Genomic DNA, 12,993 nt, shown 5'->3' with positions numbered 1-12,993 from the left:
TGGAGTCTTGCTGAGAATGTCCAATCGTGCCCAGATGAATTTGAAAGTGAGTCATGACTTTGGAAAGCCTGCGAGCAAGATATGGAAGTAGTTTCCATCTTCCACGTGCGTCTGCAGCGTGCCCAGCTATTCGAATTTTCTACGGGAAGGTGTGACTCAACCCATTTTCTTCCAGTGATATTTGGGTCTCGGACGAAGCGACTTCTCCTGATTCCCACCACAAAGCCAATCCAAAAGCGATGGCTCAACACACAGAAATCATGGCAATAAAGCCCACATTCGCGACGCTTCCACCGGAACTCCATTTGATCATCTACGAGTATCTCTTTCTCGACCCCGAAGAACAGAAGTACCCACATGCCGTTCTGGAAGTATCTCGCAAGACGCTCTCACTGTCCGCTCCCATCCTTCTCTGTCACCTCAAACTCTACATCGAAGGCGATGATGAAGAATGGTACCTCTCGTTCGCCCGTCAAGATTACAATTCGTGGCACAGAACTCCCAACTCAGTGGCTTGGGAGGTCTTCCGCCAGGATCCAGAGATGCAACGACTCATACCTCATGTCAGAACAATACACTTTGAACCAGGCTCATGCTTGGACGTCGAGGGTATTGAAACTCGCATCACCTTTCACGGACCGAAGGCAACCTCCAAATTAAACACCATCACATATGCCCTTAATCGTGAATACTTTAGCCCTGATGTCAGGTGTCTGGATTCTCACAAAAGCAAGATGGCCAAAGAAGTCGGAGATGCAAAAACCTGTGCAATGAATCTAGTAGAACGCCTCATGGAAGCTTGCAGTGGGTACGCGGAAAACGATTATAACGACGTCGTGAGATTCTGCTTCTGACGCAGTAGAGTGGGCAAAACGAGAAAGGAAGCAGACGAAGAGGTGTACAAAGAGTGGGCAGCTTGGGAGAAGGAACATGGCGTACAACCCGGAGATTATGAAGACTACCTCTAGAGATTTGGGCATTGGTTGCTTAGAGATGTCTATCAAAACACATGCGGATCTTCATGCGCATCCTCTAGAATCTCCAATAACCTCTCCACCAATTCCTTCGAACATACTTTCTCCTCTCCAACCAAGTCATCTAACTCCTTCTCATACTCATTAATAACACAATTCCCATTCCAATCAAACCCACCGAACCAAGAAAAAAAATCAACCTCATTAGGCCTTCCAGCAGCATCTCTGCCCCCATGAAACTTGATCGTCGTAGATGCCTCGTGATCTTCCGCAAAACAACAAGTCACATGTGTGACATCCAGTGTCCTGACCAAAGGCAGTAGATCCAGTACTAACGGTAATTCACAGATTGTATCCCAAGTATACCCTTTTGTGACCCCCAAGGACCGGGTTGCATACCGTGATGACTGAAATCCAAAAAGCCAAGGGCCGCTGACGTCGACTTGGTCTTGGATTTCCAACTGTATAAGAGTGAAGAGGATGGGTATGCATTCATTTCTGATCGTCGATGATACGCGGAGGAGAGGGTGAGGGAAGTGTTGTTGTTGGACGTCGGCGAAGAAAAACTCGTAGATGATTAGGCGGATCTCGGGAGGTAGTGTGAGCGGCAGCGTCTTGGAGGCAGTCTTTGTCGCCATTTGATGATGAAGGTGTGTTTGATTTTGGAAATGGAGTGGAACGGAGAAGTTTGGGCGCTGTGGCTGTGGAAGTGGAAGAAGAAGAAGTCGTATTGATGACTCAGGGTACTTTTTGAGTTTGTTGCGCAGTGACGAGTCATTTTAGGAAAAAGTCGTGGCCTGTTAAGCGGTGGACATGGCGAAGACGAGTGCAAGATGATGTCTATAGTAGTTATTTGGATATCAACGTTGTAGTGATTGATGAATTGAAACGGCACGGTGATTAAGTTAGAAAGCAAATCTATTAATACGTATGTCGAAAAGGCTTCCTCCTTTTCCTTATTGGTCTTGTCCCTTGCTTGACTCGCTCACGTCAAGATGCGACGAAGACTACTCCTGATGTGCCTCCTCCATGAGAAACATACACGTCGCAATCATCTCTTTGGAGCACACCTTCTCTGCTCCAAGGACATCCTGAAATTGCTGAGATAATGGGATTTAGAAGTTGAGTAATAACCAAGAGGACGTAAAGTTGCGATCCACATTGCGGGCGAAAACCATGTCCACGACTCAATGTCTAGTTGGAAATGTTTGAGTAGCACAGGTATAGACTCGTGGCGTACGAGTCTCGAGACTTTGAGCAACGGATGCGGACATCGTCGCTCTTCCATGTCGACGAAGACGAACTCGTAGACCATAATACGAAGCTCTGGAGGTAGTCTTGTAAGGAAAGTCTTGATACTGGTCGTGTGGCTTCGATATGTGTTAACGAGCTCAGATGGTCGTGACACACGGCGGAGGAGGTCCTGAACCCTGGGAATGGAAAAGCGTGAAACGGTCATGTCGAATCGTGATGTTAGTTCTTTGCCTTTCTTTGAGGAAAGCAGTATCTGGGCGATGGATGGAATTGGGCAGTTGTAGTTGACTTGGAAGAAAAGAAGGATCATCTCTGAGACCTTTGGATCTCGTTGTCCTAAAAGCTCTCATGTGTGACTTAATCTCATAATTCTGAAGCCATCAGAGTGAGGCTGTACATGCCGCGCGACCAAAATCCCTAGCCTCCAGATTGCACGTGAGGCTGTCCAGAAGTTCCATCGAGCATGCGCTAGAGGCTCCGAGTATGTTTTTGATGTCTTCCAAGTATTCTTCCATCAAGTTGATCGCACTCGCATGAGGGTCAGCAATGTTGAGGCCTTTCAAATAGTGTTCCTTTATCTCTTTTACTCTCCGACGAGAGTCGATAAACTCGATCTCGTTCGGTGATGCCACAGAATGCTTTTTGTTGAATCGGACGAGAGTGCGAGGTATCCACCACCTGGTGCTGTGGGAGACAACGTAACTTATCTCAAGGGTTTTTATATGTGGCAACAACGCCTTCAGAGATTCCATGTCGCGTAAGCTTTCCAGAGGTTGAGAATCCAACACCTTTGAACAGGAATTATTTTCTAGAGAGTAAAGGGCTATCAGCCAGACTCCACAGACCAATCGACGCACGAGAGCCAGTTCGAGAGTTGAGAACAAGAAAGGCGCAGCCTCTGAGCGCATTTCTCGGGACGTGTTAAGTACAGAATGCGGAAAACGTTGCTCATCCTTGTCAGCGAAGAGAGCTAAGTAAACCATGCAACGGAGCTCAGGCGGGAGTGCCAGGAAGTCGAGCTTCATGGTAAGTCTTAAGAACAATAGGTTATAGATGTTGTGCGACGAGGTCGGTGATGGCGACGGATTTTCAGGATGGATGGTGAGAGAAGGAGATAGTGGTGTGTATATGAGTCTTGATGAAATTACTGCGAGCGAACATTCTCGCATGAGTACATAAGCCACGTGGCTCTCCTAGCTGAACATACGTGCCGCGCCGGCAGCAGCGAGTATCGGTTCTTAGAGATCGTTCTGAACTTGCGCAATATCTATAAGTCCCTGCAGTAGCTCCTTTGAACACACGTCGGATGGACTAATAAGCTTCTCAACGTCCTTCTTGTAACTCCCTTGTATATCGTCATCTGGTATATGGCCACAGAAGTAGAACTTATCAGCTCTAGATGCCTTGTTGCTGTTGATATAGAAATGATATGTTGCTGTGTATGTGCTTTCGCATTGACATACGCACGCATTGAATATGTAGCATGATGGCCGAGTCATGCATGCCTGGTGGCCTGAAACACGTGGTGACTGCCTTGAATAGACTGCTGCCTGAAGTTATTCGAGCCGCTTAGGTATGTTGACAAACAGTCTCGGATGGTAGAGTGGTATCGGCCTGAGGATGGATGGGAGGCCGATAGTTTCGTTCTCCTCAGAAAGCTCATCGATTCAAGTACCCGTATTCGCACACGACATCTTCTATCTCCTTCAGCAACTCCATAGTGCAGACGCTAGCCTCAGATGCGCGAGCCACTGCCCTCTCTCGACGTATCATCTGCTCATCATGCTCGGGGATATCCTGATCTTTCAGGATAGACTTGCAATGCTCAACTATCGCTTGTCCTGACGATTTGTTGCTTCTCAATTGGACTGTCGACCAGTACTCAGTATGGTAGCACGCAGATGTCCAGTCAGCCCAGCCCCCAATCAGGATAGTCCTCACACCAGACAGGAGCGCAATCAGCTCTGGCTTTTCGTGTAGTTTGTGACGTTCGTACTCTCGGGACCAAAAATCGCCCTCTGTCCATGGGTTGTTGAAGATAAATCTCAGCGTCATCCCCCAATTTTGTTCATCTTCGAAACCAGAATGAAAGGTTATGAGCAGTTGCAGTCGAGATAGCAGGATGGGCCTGCACATAGCGTAGATGTCTTTCGAAACCCTCAGTACTGGGTGATCCATGCGTTGCTCTTTCTTATCAGAAAATAGCTCCTCGTAGATGAGACGATGAATCTCAGTCGGTAAGCCCGGAAAAGTGGGTTTCGTAGCGACGGTGTCTTTCTCCGTTGCGATTCTCATGTTGGTTTGTCGGATGCTGGACGCATCGAGAAGATCTTTTGGTTTTGAAGCACATTGAGAGAGCCGCTGAGTCATATCCGAAATCCTGAAACTGGAAGGCGGTGTCATCGACCGCCGCCTAAACTTTCTGGAAGCATCGCATTGCATCGCTTACCGCCGAATCTGGACTGGAACGAGTAGTTACAATTCATAGCTGGGGGCGAAGTATTGTTCCTCGAGCTGTAAGTATGATCACTTCAAGAGATGACAGAAGTTGAAAAGTGATCAGGAAGGAAGAGCAGTTCGCAAAAGGCGGCCCAGACACTTGCGCCTGCCTCCTGTATGCGTGCGCCAGAACACCGTGAATACAGGCCAACTTTTCCGGACACAGGCCGACTACCTATCTGGCTATCCAAACGCAAGGTGTTTTGCTAGTTTGGGAGCGTGTCCACTGAGAGCATTTATCGCTCAATGATTGCCTTGGACAGCCATAGCAACCACGAAACCAGCATCATGCTCGCCAACTCTCAACACGAGAGATCAACTCCAATCTAGACCGATAGATAATCTGCAAATTCGCTCTCCTCTGCTCGTCTCCAATGTTGTGACCGGTGATGAGGATGAGCGTGAAGAAAGACTCGATAATGCTCGGCGGGACATTGCAGATAATCTGGCCTAGCTCGCTCCAATGCATCAAGCTAGCCGTGAGTATGAGAGCGATGATCACTACCACACCTGCCACTACGGTGTACTCGTGCGAGCAGAAGTTGCCCATGGCGATCGAGAATCGGACATCCAGACAAGTCGTCTGAGCGGTTTCCTCGTCGCCGCTGTCGCCTCCGATGATAGCCGCTAAGCCCTTGTCCTCGAGGATGCGTCGGTCGTACTGAGTATCTTCCTGTCGGTTGCAGATATTGCACAGGTTACGGAGGACAAAGCCGTCGTTCATTCCGATCAAACCGGCATAAGTGCCGATGAGAAGCCACCAGTTGGCGTCGAACAACATGATTGGACCAATGACAATCCAAGCGACCAAGACAACCGTTAGAAGACATATTCCAAGCAGAGTACCAACAAGGTCAGCGTAGAAGTCGATCGCACGCTGTACTTTGCCGACCTCGGGCGCCGAAATGGTCGCTACCTCGTTTTCGAGCGTATCGCCGGTGACTTCTCGAAGTAGGCGCTCGAGCGATGTATCAGCAGCCATGACAAGATTTGTGCACTCTTGAAGATATTTCTCATGTCGCTCGCGGTTGTTAGCCAAGACTGCAAGCATAAAGATCATGAGAGCAGAAGTGGCAGAATTGATGAAAAAGAACCAGGAGTCTGACCAGCCAAGGTGATGGCCAAAGGCGAGCCAAACGCCGATGCAAATCCAGTAACCGATGACTGTCAAAACATGACCCATGGATGCAGACACAGCGTTACAGATACGACCGAGTAGGTCTTCTTGTGGAAACTCTACGGCGGGTACTGCAATTCTCGACTGACTCTGTGCCGGCTTTTCCATCCTTGCAAGATTCTGCAGCATTCTCTTGTGACTTGTTGCGCGAGAGTCAAGATGACAAGCAACGACCATAGCTTGAGTATGTGCGTTCAACTGTTGACGGACGAGGAAAGAGTCAAACACCATGTTGATGATGGCTTGAGCATCCGAGATACCGACCTGCCAACCGGTATTGCTGGCGAATTCTATTCCAAGGAATGCCCAGGCCAACAAAACAATGATTGTCAGGAACAAGACAAAGTTTGAGCCCGAAAAAGCGACGACCTTGTCTAGCCATCTGTCAAGTCTTTTTGGTTTGGTCGTGTCGATCTTCAGAAGTGTAACGGTTGACTCATGCGATCTGTCCTTGTCAACAGCGGAGTAAGATGGTGCACCTTCGCTGATTGAAGGCCTAGCCCCAATTGAGTTGACAAAGTGGATGAAGCGGCGCATCGTGGAGGTGTACTGTTGAGGGTTCAAATGAAATCAAAACGTGCAATCTTTACAAGCTGTCAGGATATCTTCAAGGTCACGTTCAGGAAGATCTGGCTACCTTTCGATGTAGTGCGCATATGCTTATGGAGGAAGGCGTGCAACTGCGGCTTCGAATGCGTCCTGGTAGGATACTGTAACGATAGTGATCATACTCGGTGATGATAGGGCCTTGGTGAGTGCGAGGCGACTTGCTTGTTGGAAAAAGGACTACGCGAAAAGCTTCGTCTGAGAAAGGATCGAAATAGTGATATCTTAGGTAGTGGGCATGTGAGGCAGAGAACAACAAACTGCAACAACCAAAACTGGTGTGTCGTTGAATAAGCTTTATAAGAGAGTACGCAAGCAAATACGAGCCGGAGAGGCATATTTTTTCATTCGTATCCAGTGTCGGAGAGGCATTTAATTACAGCCTTCGAGGATTTATGATGTATGCAAGTTTTATTTCCAGAACAATGTTTCGAGATGCCAGGGAGAGTTTCGTTGTAAGCCGAAGAGTGACATTTTCGTGAAGTGACATCCCCACATTCGCCCATTCGTCCACCCCAGGCCGCGTCAGCGGAAAGCCGTTGCTGCATACATATAAGCAACGAAGGTTGGGGTAGGAACATAGTTCGTGGGATAGGCGGGATTGAGTGGTGTGAAAGGGTCTGTTCAATTCACCTGCCCGAAAGAGACGAGAGACAGATCATGAGGAGGTGACGCGTTGTAGTACCTCAGCGAATACGGAAGGGGTCGAGGAGTATATACCACTGCTTGCTTCGCGACTCCGTAGCTGGAGAACCTGCGGAACCTGGTGCTTTGCCATCATGACAGCACTGCCTCAATACAGATTGGACCAAATGGCTGATCTTCCACTTGATATCGAAAAGTCGGAAGACAGCGAGACAAGACGGTTTCTGGACACCTGTGACCTGGATGGAGATGTCCAGAACTCTACCATTGGCTCTACATCGCGTCGACGACTCGGACTCCCTCGTGGTGTTTATCGAAGAGTCCAACGACTGATCGTTTTCTCCACCACAATCTTGTTCATGATCATGTTAGTCACTCGTTCCAACTTCGTGCTCAGACATAGGTGAGCTGATCCCCCGTCAGGATTCTCATACAGAGTATACCTTCGACCGGTCCGATGTCGAAACCAAAAGACGATTTCGACAAAATCTTCTCAGACCCGTTCAATTCAATATCGACATCTTTTGATCCGCAGAGATATGCTTTCATGCGTAACGTGTTGCCTGTTCCATGCCACTCGCATAACGACTATTGGCGACGTACGCCACTGTATGCTGCTATAGCGTCCGGTTGCATCAGCGTCGAAGCGGATGTGTGGCTCCTCGAAGACGATCTTTTTGTCGGTCACGACGCCGGGAGCCTGACCAAGAATGCGACGCTCAAGTCCATGTACCTCGAACCATTGGAGAAAATGTTGCGTACTGCCAACACCAACTCACAAATCGGCAACGTGAGCACGGATGGTAACCAGGGTATCTTCAGCATGGAACCAGAGCAGACCCTTGTTTTACTTGTCGATTTGAAAACGTCCGGCGCCGAAACCTTTGTGAAGCTACGTGAGCAGCTGGAGACCCTGCGCAATGCCGGATGGCTTACGCATTGGAATGGCACACACCGCTCGGAAAGGCCGATTACAGTCGTAGTGTCCGGTAACGCGCCATTCGATATGATCACCGCCAACGATACCATTTTCTTCGATGCCCCTCTGACCGCGTTGGCGTCCGAAGAAGATCGTGTTGAGTTTGATGATGTATCCCCGACTCTGGCATTCGAGGGAGATGCCAGGCTGCTGCGCTACAAGTACAACCCGAGCAACTCATGGTACGCATCCAGCAACATTAAAGCCGCTGGTAGCATCTCGTCGTTCTTCTCGATCACTGATCCTCAGATTGAGAATTTAGCGAGGCATGTGAGATTGGCCGAGATGCGAGGATTGAAATCTAGGTACTGGGGGACCCCGCGATGGCCGCGTACTTTGCGAGATCAGATCTGGCAGGTTTTGCTGCAGCAGGGGACGAGTATCTTGAATGTCGACGATCTGAGAGCGGCAAGGAAAGGATCTTGGGGCCGATGGAAGAAGCTTGACCGAGGGTCATGATGTGCTCAATGCATTGCGATTTCTCGTCTAATCCAGATCAGGCACGGGCAAGCCCTGGTATAACTTCATTCTCCTCCCAAGCTTTTGCATGGCCTCCATAGCCTTCTCTTCTCGTAACTTGCGTGACTCGTCATCGCTAACAAGGACGAAGTCATATGTGATGAGCTTGTCGCCCTCTTTCACGCCGTACTCTTTGGCCTGTTCGCCTGACACGGTGCCTAGGTCGATGAGCAGGGATTCTTTGACACCAAAGACGGCATCTGATGTTTCATATGGGTCGCCTCGAAGATATAGAGCACTGTGTCATGGTCAGCAGTTGTGTGTAGAGCGATGAAGGCGAAAGACATACGTGATCAGGTTGTCGTAGCCAGGCTTCTCGAACATGAAATGCATGTGGCTGGGACGATACGGGTGACGCTTGAGCTTCTTGAGGAGCTGACCGACCGGTCCATCGTGAGGGATGGGGTATGGCACTGGCACAATGGCCTTGAACCAGAAGACACCCTCATTGTCACTCTTCATGACAGCTCTGCCATCAGGACCATCCCTTTCTGCATACTGGACATCGTAGAAGCCCTTGCTGTCTGTCTCCCAGATATCAATCTTGACGTTGTCGATTGGCTTTCCGGCAGTGTCTTTGACGGTACACAGAACAAGGCAAGGCTCGCCATCAGGATCGTGTGAAATGCTACCGCCGTTGCCTTCGAGTTGAGCTTCGTGGGTATGGAAGGGGCCGAGGACAGTGCCCTCAGTACTAGCAGCAGGTTTCGGATGATCGATACTGTCAACGAGCAGGGACAGACCAATGACATCGGAGAGTAGGATGAACTCCTGTCGTACGTCGCTGCTGATCTGGCCAACCTTTGTCAAGAATTGGATGGCAGCCATCCACTCGTTGGTGCTGAGCCTGGTCTCACGGGCAAAGTCGTGGACATGTGAGACGAGTCTCTCCAGCAGGTACTTCATTCTCGGGTCTTCGCATTGTGAGTTGATCAAGTTCACGTTCTCGGTGATGTTGTCGATGGTAAGATCCTTGAGCGGAGGGACGTCAACTTGTGAAGGGTCCATGGCTGTTGTGTGATGAGTGCGTAATGGTTCAGAGAATAGTACAGAGAGGAAGAAGCAAGAGAGATGACTTGACCAATAACGAGGTGGATGATTTGCAACAAGGACATCCCCGCAGTCCCCACAATCACACGGAGCTCTCGTTCGGCAGAGACAGGCCGTCTCAACTCCGCGTCATTTGCAGATATTGATTGTATATTGCATCGCTCTAGCGCTCAGTGAGCCCTCGGATTGAAAAGCGGTCGCTTCAAGCACATGTTGAATGATGAAGGATTCTGATAAAGAACCATCGTGATGTTGTCTCGGGCAGCAAGTCCTTCGTGAAGCCTAACCGAATCTCAAACCGCTGAGCGTCGGGCGAAATGTTCGAGCCTCCATCTAGGTGATCAGGTAGCTGATAATCTTCTCGATCACAAAAAGACGAGAGCAGTTGGTGGCTGGCGATTTGGTATGCTCGTTGATGTTGCTGCTGCTGCTGCTGCTGCTGCTGCTGCTGCTGGAAGGATGATTTTCGTGACGCGGGGAAAGCGTGGCCTATGCTTTTTGTTTTGTTTACCTGCACAGCATCTTTCTCTCATCTGAACAATCCATCGCAACTGACTGTCTACCATGGCAAGCCCTTTGTCGCCTCTCAATTCACAACAACTCAATTCTCGTACGCCAGCGACCGTGGTGCGCGAAGCCAAGATGAGCAACAACAGCATTGCCGGCACTCCTTGCAGAACATCAACACCAAACAACAAATCGCACGAAGACGATGTCATCAACTGGGACGACGAGGACACTGGAAGCTCTCCTTTTGTCGCAGAGGCTGAGAGTCGCGTCGCGAGCAACAACTTCGACCAAGTTCAAATCGACCCCGAAGTTGACGCTATCTTCGAAGACCCATCAGACCCATCGGAAACACAGTTCTTCGAGACTGACGACAAGAAGGCTTCCGTCTTCTCTATATCCTCCATTGGCGACAAGGAGAACACTGGTGCTGTCGAGTCAGGCATCAAGAGCCCACAGCCAGACCAAGAGGAGACACACAAGACGCCAGAGAAGGCTGCCACACCAGAAGCCACGAGGAAGTCGATGTCGCCTCTAAAAGCAAGATCGACCGTCAAGAAGAGACGCAGCAGCACTTTCGAAGAGGACACAACCGCCATGCCTCCACCTTCGACCAGAAAGACTTTGCGCTTCAACTCTCCTCTCAAGACTAAATCGCCTACCAAGCAGCTCGACTTTGCTTCCAAGACACCTCTCCCTCACAGCCGCGAAGCCTCTTTCGAGAAGTATGATGACAATGTGGACGACTCTATCATGATAAACGATGTCGACGAGACTGGTGTTGATGACACTTGCTTCAGCACTTTCTCTGCTGTCCCAGACATGACCATGTTTGCCAAACTGGGCGATCGCAGAAGCCCCCTCAAGCAATCTATCGTAAGCCTCTCTTCTTTCAACTTCCGAGACTCGGACTGATCACTCTTCTAGCAACAAACACCTCAAAGCGAGCAAGCCACACCCAGACCTCGAAGACGTCCCTCGGACGAGCGATCTCCTTCTCCCACACCGCGCAGACCCAGAACCCCTGGCACCGCCCAGTCGAACACAACCAACCTCATAGACTTCACTCAACAAATCGAACGCTTTGCGCATGCCTCCAACCGCCCCGATGTCCAGCAGACTCCGTCGCGCAGATCTCCTCAGAAGTCTGCTACAGAACCCAACCTCCTATCATACCTAAACCAGCAGCGTTCACCAAACAAGGGCGCCCGTATGAGCACTCCTGCCAAGTCTACCAGCCTGCTCAACCTGCTCGACTTCGAACTGCCTCCAGCTCCCACACCTAGATCGATCCCTACAATCACCGTGCGCGAGCTCGAATCGATGAAGTCGCAATACCAATCACAAATCTCGTCACTCAAGGCAACTCTCTCTGGCAGAGAAGCCGAAGTCGACTCTTTGAAGAAGGCAGTGGGAGATGCCGAAAGACGTGTCGGCGAGGCTCTTGAGAATCTGCGTGAAGAAAAGGGCCAACGCGAGCAGATCGAATTTGAGAAGAACCAATGGGAGCAGCGGGGTGTTGAGTTTGAACAACTCCTCAAGAACGTCAGAGAAGAGGTTATGCGCAGTGACGAAGAGAAGGAATCCCTGATCCGCCGCGCCGAAGAGAGCGACCGCCAAACCGAAAGGCAACAAACCCGTGCAGATGAGGCAGAGTCAAAAGTCCTCGATCTGGAAGCCCAACTCGCAACCGCTCGCGCTGCCATCCCTAAGAACGACGGCTCTGGTAACATGATCGACGAGGCACAAATCCAACACCTCGTCCAACAACAGATTGATGCAAAGGTCGAAGCAGTCTCGCGCGAACTCCATTCCGTCTACAAGAAGAAACATGAGACAAAGGTCGCAACCCTCAAGAAGTCATACGAAGCACGCGGCGAGAAGAAATGCGCCGAACTCCAAGCCCGCCTCGACCATCTCGCCAAACAAAACGAAGAACTCGCAGCCAATGCAGCAAACAACAACATCGAGAATTCCATGATGTTCACAGCAGACGACCGCAGGGTGATGGAAGAAGCAAACTCCACAATCGAAGAACAGCGCGCCGCTCTCGCAAACCTAGACCGACAACTTCAAGTCATGCAACACGAGCAAACCTCCCTGATCCAGGAACTTGAAAAAGAAAGAGTTGAAAAGGGTGAACTTGTTGCTGCTGTGGATGAAATGCTCATGTTGCAGACTTCGGCTCCAGAGGGAAACAGTGCTGCTGTTATCGAGGACTTCAGACGCAGTATTAGTAGGCCTGCTCCTCCGCCGCATGCTAGTATTCCTGCGTTCAGAGAGAGGGAGGAGAAGCCTGCCCCAGTACAAAGCAGAATCGGCAGGGGTGTGCCTAGGGCTTCAGGAATCGCTTCCAAGAGCAAGATGATGAGCAACATCGAGCGTATGGGTGGAGCTCCTAAGCATTGATTGGGCTCTTTGATCTCTTCTCTTATCATGCCCTTTGATGCCCTTTACTTTTGGTTCCCATGATTTTACAGTTACAGTTTCTTTTGGTTCGTTCTCTTAGGAGTTTAGGGAAGAGGATATTCCCAGATCATTGTGGTTTTTTTTCTAGCATAACTATCATGTCCCATGGACGCAAGCGGCATCGACCGCATTTCGTTTCTCTTCTTTCTCCGAATCACAAACTTTTTTGTACCTTTTACAAACTCTCTTTTTGGAGGATGTTGCGATGTGAAAAACATCTTGCATTTTGATAGATGGTTTGGAGACCACGAATTGTGGTTGAGATATCCATCCAAAGCACCACGGTGATCAGATATTCAAGGATGCAAAACACA

The 12,993-nt window shown here is 49.7% G+C and overlaps 6 protein-coding genes across 6 annotated transcripts; 3 read left to right on the top strand and 3 right to left on the bottom strand.

Annotated features, from left to right (window-relative positions):
* Window positions 1-260: 260 nt before the first annotated feature.
* On the top strand, window positions 261-968 carry M438DRAFT_336973 (uncharacterized protein; the record flags this gene model as incomplete). Its single annotated transcript, XM_029903942.1, has 2 exons — window positions 261-808; window positions 860-968. The coding sequence occupies 2 exons, from the start codon at window positions 261-263 to the stop codon at window positions 966-968; spliced, it is 657 nt and encodes a 218-aa protein (XP_029758636.1).
* Window positions 969-3,642: 2,674 nt separating this feature from the next.
* On the bottom strand, window positions 3,643-4,841 carry M438DRAFT_52266 (uncharacterized protein). Its single transcript, XM_029910153.1, has one exon. The coding sequence runs from the start codon at window positions 4,668-4,670 to the stop codon at window positions 3,888-3,890; it is 783 nt and encodes a 260-aa protein (XP_029758635.1). The 5' UTR covers window positions 4,671-4,841; the 3' UTR covers window positions 3,643-3,887.
* Window positions 4,842-6,674, bottom strand: M438DRAFT_52265 (Low affinity iron permease). Its single transcript, XM_029910152.1, has 2 exons — window positions 6,542-6,674; window positions 4,842-6,488 (listed from the first exon to the last, which is right to left on the bottom strand). The coding sequence occupies exon 2, from the start codon at window positions 6,439-6,441 to the stop codon at window positions 5,014-5,016; it is 1,428 nt and encodes a 475-aa protein (XP_029758634.1). The 5' UTR covers window positions 6,442-6,488; window positions 6,542-6,674; the 3' UTR covers window positions 4,842-5,013.
* A 1,028-nt stretch (window positions 6,675-7,702) lies between these two features.
* Window positions 7,703-8,593, top strand: M438DRAFT_277572 (uncharacterized protein; the record flags this gene model as incomplete). Its single annotated transcript, XM_029900936.1, has 1 exon — window positions 7,703-8,593. One exon carries the CDS (start codon window positions 7,703-7,705, stop codon window positions 8,591-8,593), a length of 891 nt encoding a protein of 296 aa, XP_029758633.1.
* A 27-nt stretch (window positions 8,594-8,620) lies between these two features.
* M438DRAFT_357002 (cathecol 1,2-dioxygenase) lies at window positions 8,621-9,661 on the bottom strand (the record flags this gene model as incomplete). Its single annotated transcript, XM_029907139.1, has 2 exons — window positions 8,621-8,891; window positions 8,943-9,661. 2 exons carry the CDS (start codon window positions 9,659-9,661, stop codon window positions 8,621-8,623), a joined length of 990 nt encoding a protein of 329 aa, XP_029758632.1.
* A 606-nt stretch (window positions 9,662-10,267) lies between these two features.
* On the top strand, window positions 10,268-12,619 carry M438DRAFT_376007 (uncharacterized protein; the record flags this gene model as incomplete). The annotated part of the gene is made up of 2 exons (XM_029908630.1): window positions 10,268-11,086; window positions 11,138-12,619. The coding sequence occupies 2 exons, from the start codon at window positions 10,268-10,270 to the stop codon at window positions 12,617-12,619; spliced, it is 2,301 nt and encodes a 766-aa protein (XP_029758631.1).
* Window positions 12,620-12,993: the final 374 nt, after the last annotated feature.

Source organism: Aureobasidium pullulans, assembly GCF_000721785.1.
Source record: "Aureobasidium pullulans EXF-150 unplaced genomic scaffold scaffold_14, whole genome shotgun sequence".
NCBI classification, from domain to species: Eukaryota; Fungi; Ascomycota; class Dothideomycetes; order Dothideales; family Saccotheciaceae; genus Aureobasidium; species Aureobasidium pullulans.
The sequence above is the reverse complement of the archived record's forward strand: the minus strand, read 5'-3'. Positions and strand labels throughout refer to the sequence as shown.

Bases quoted from the DNA above. Each gene is read 5' to 3' on its own strand.
- M438DRAFT_52266 (XM_029910153.1), bottom strand. From the start codon at position 4,670: ATGCAATGCGATGCTTCCAGAAAGTTTAGGCGGCGGTCGATGACACCG.
- M438DRAFT_52265 (XM_029910152.1), bottom strand. From the start codon at position 6,441: ATGCGCCGCTTCATCCACTTTGTCAACTCAATTGGGGCTAGGCCTTCA.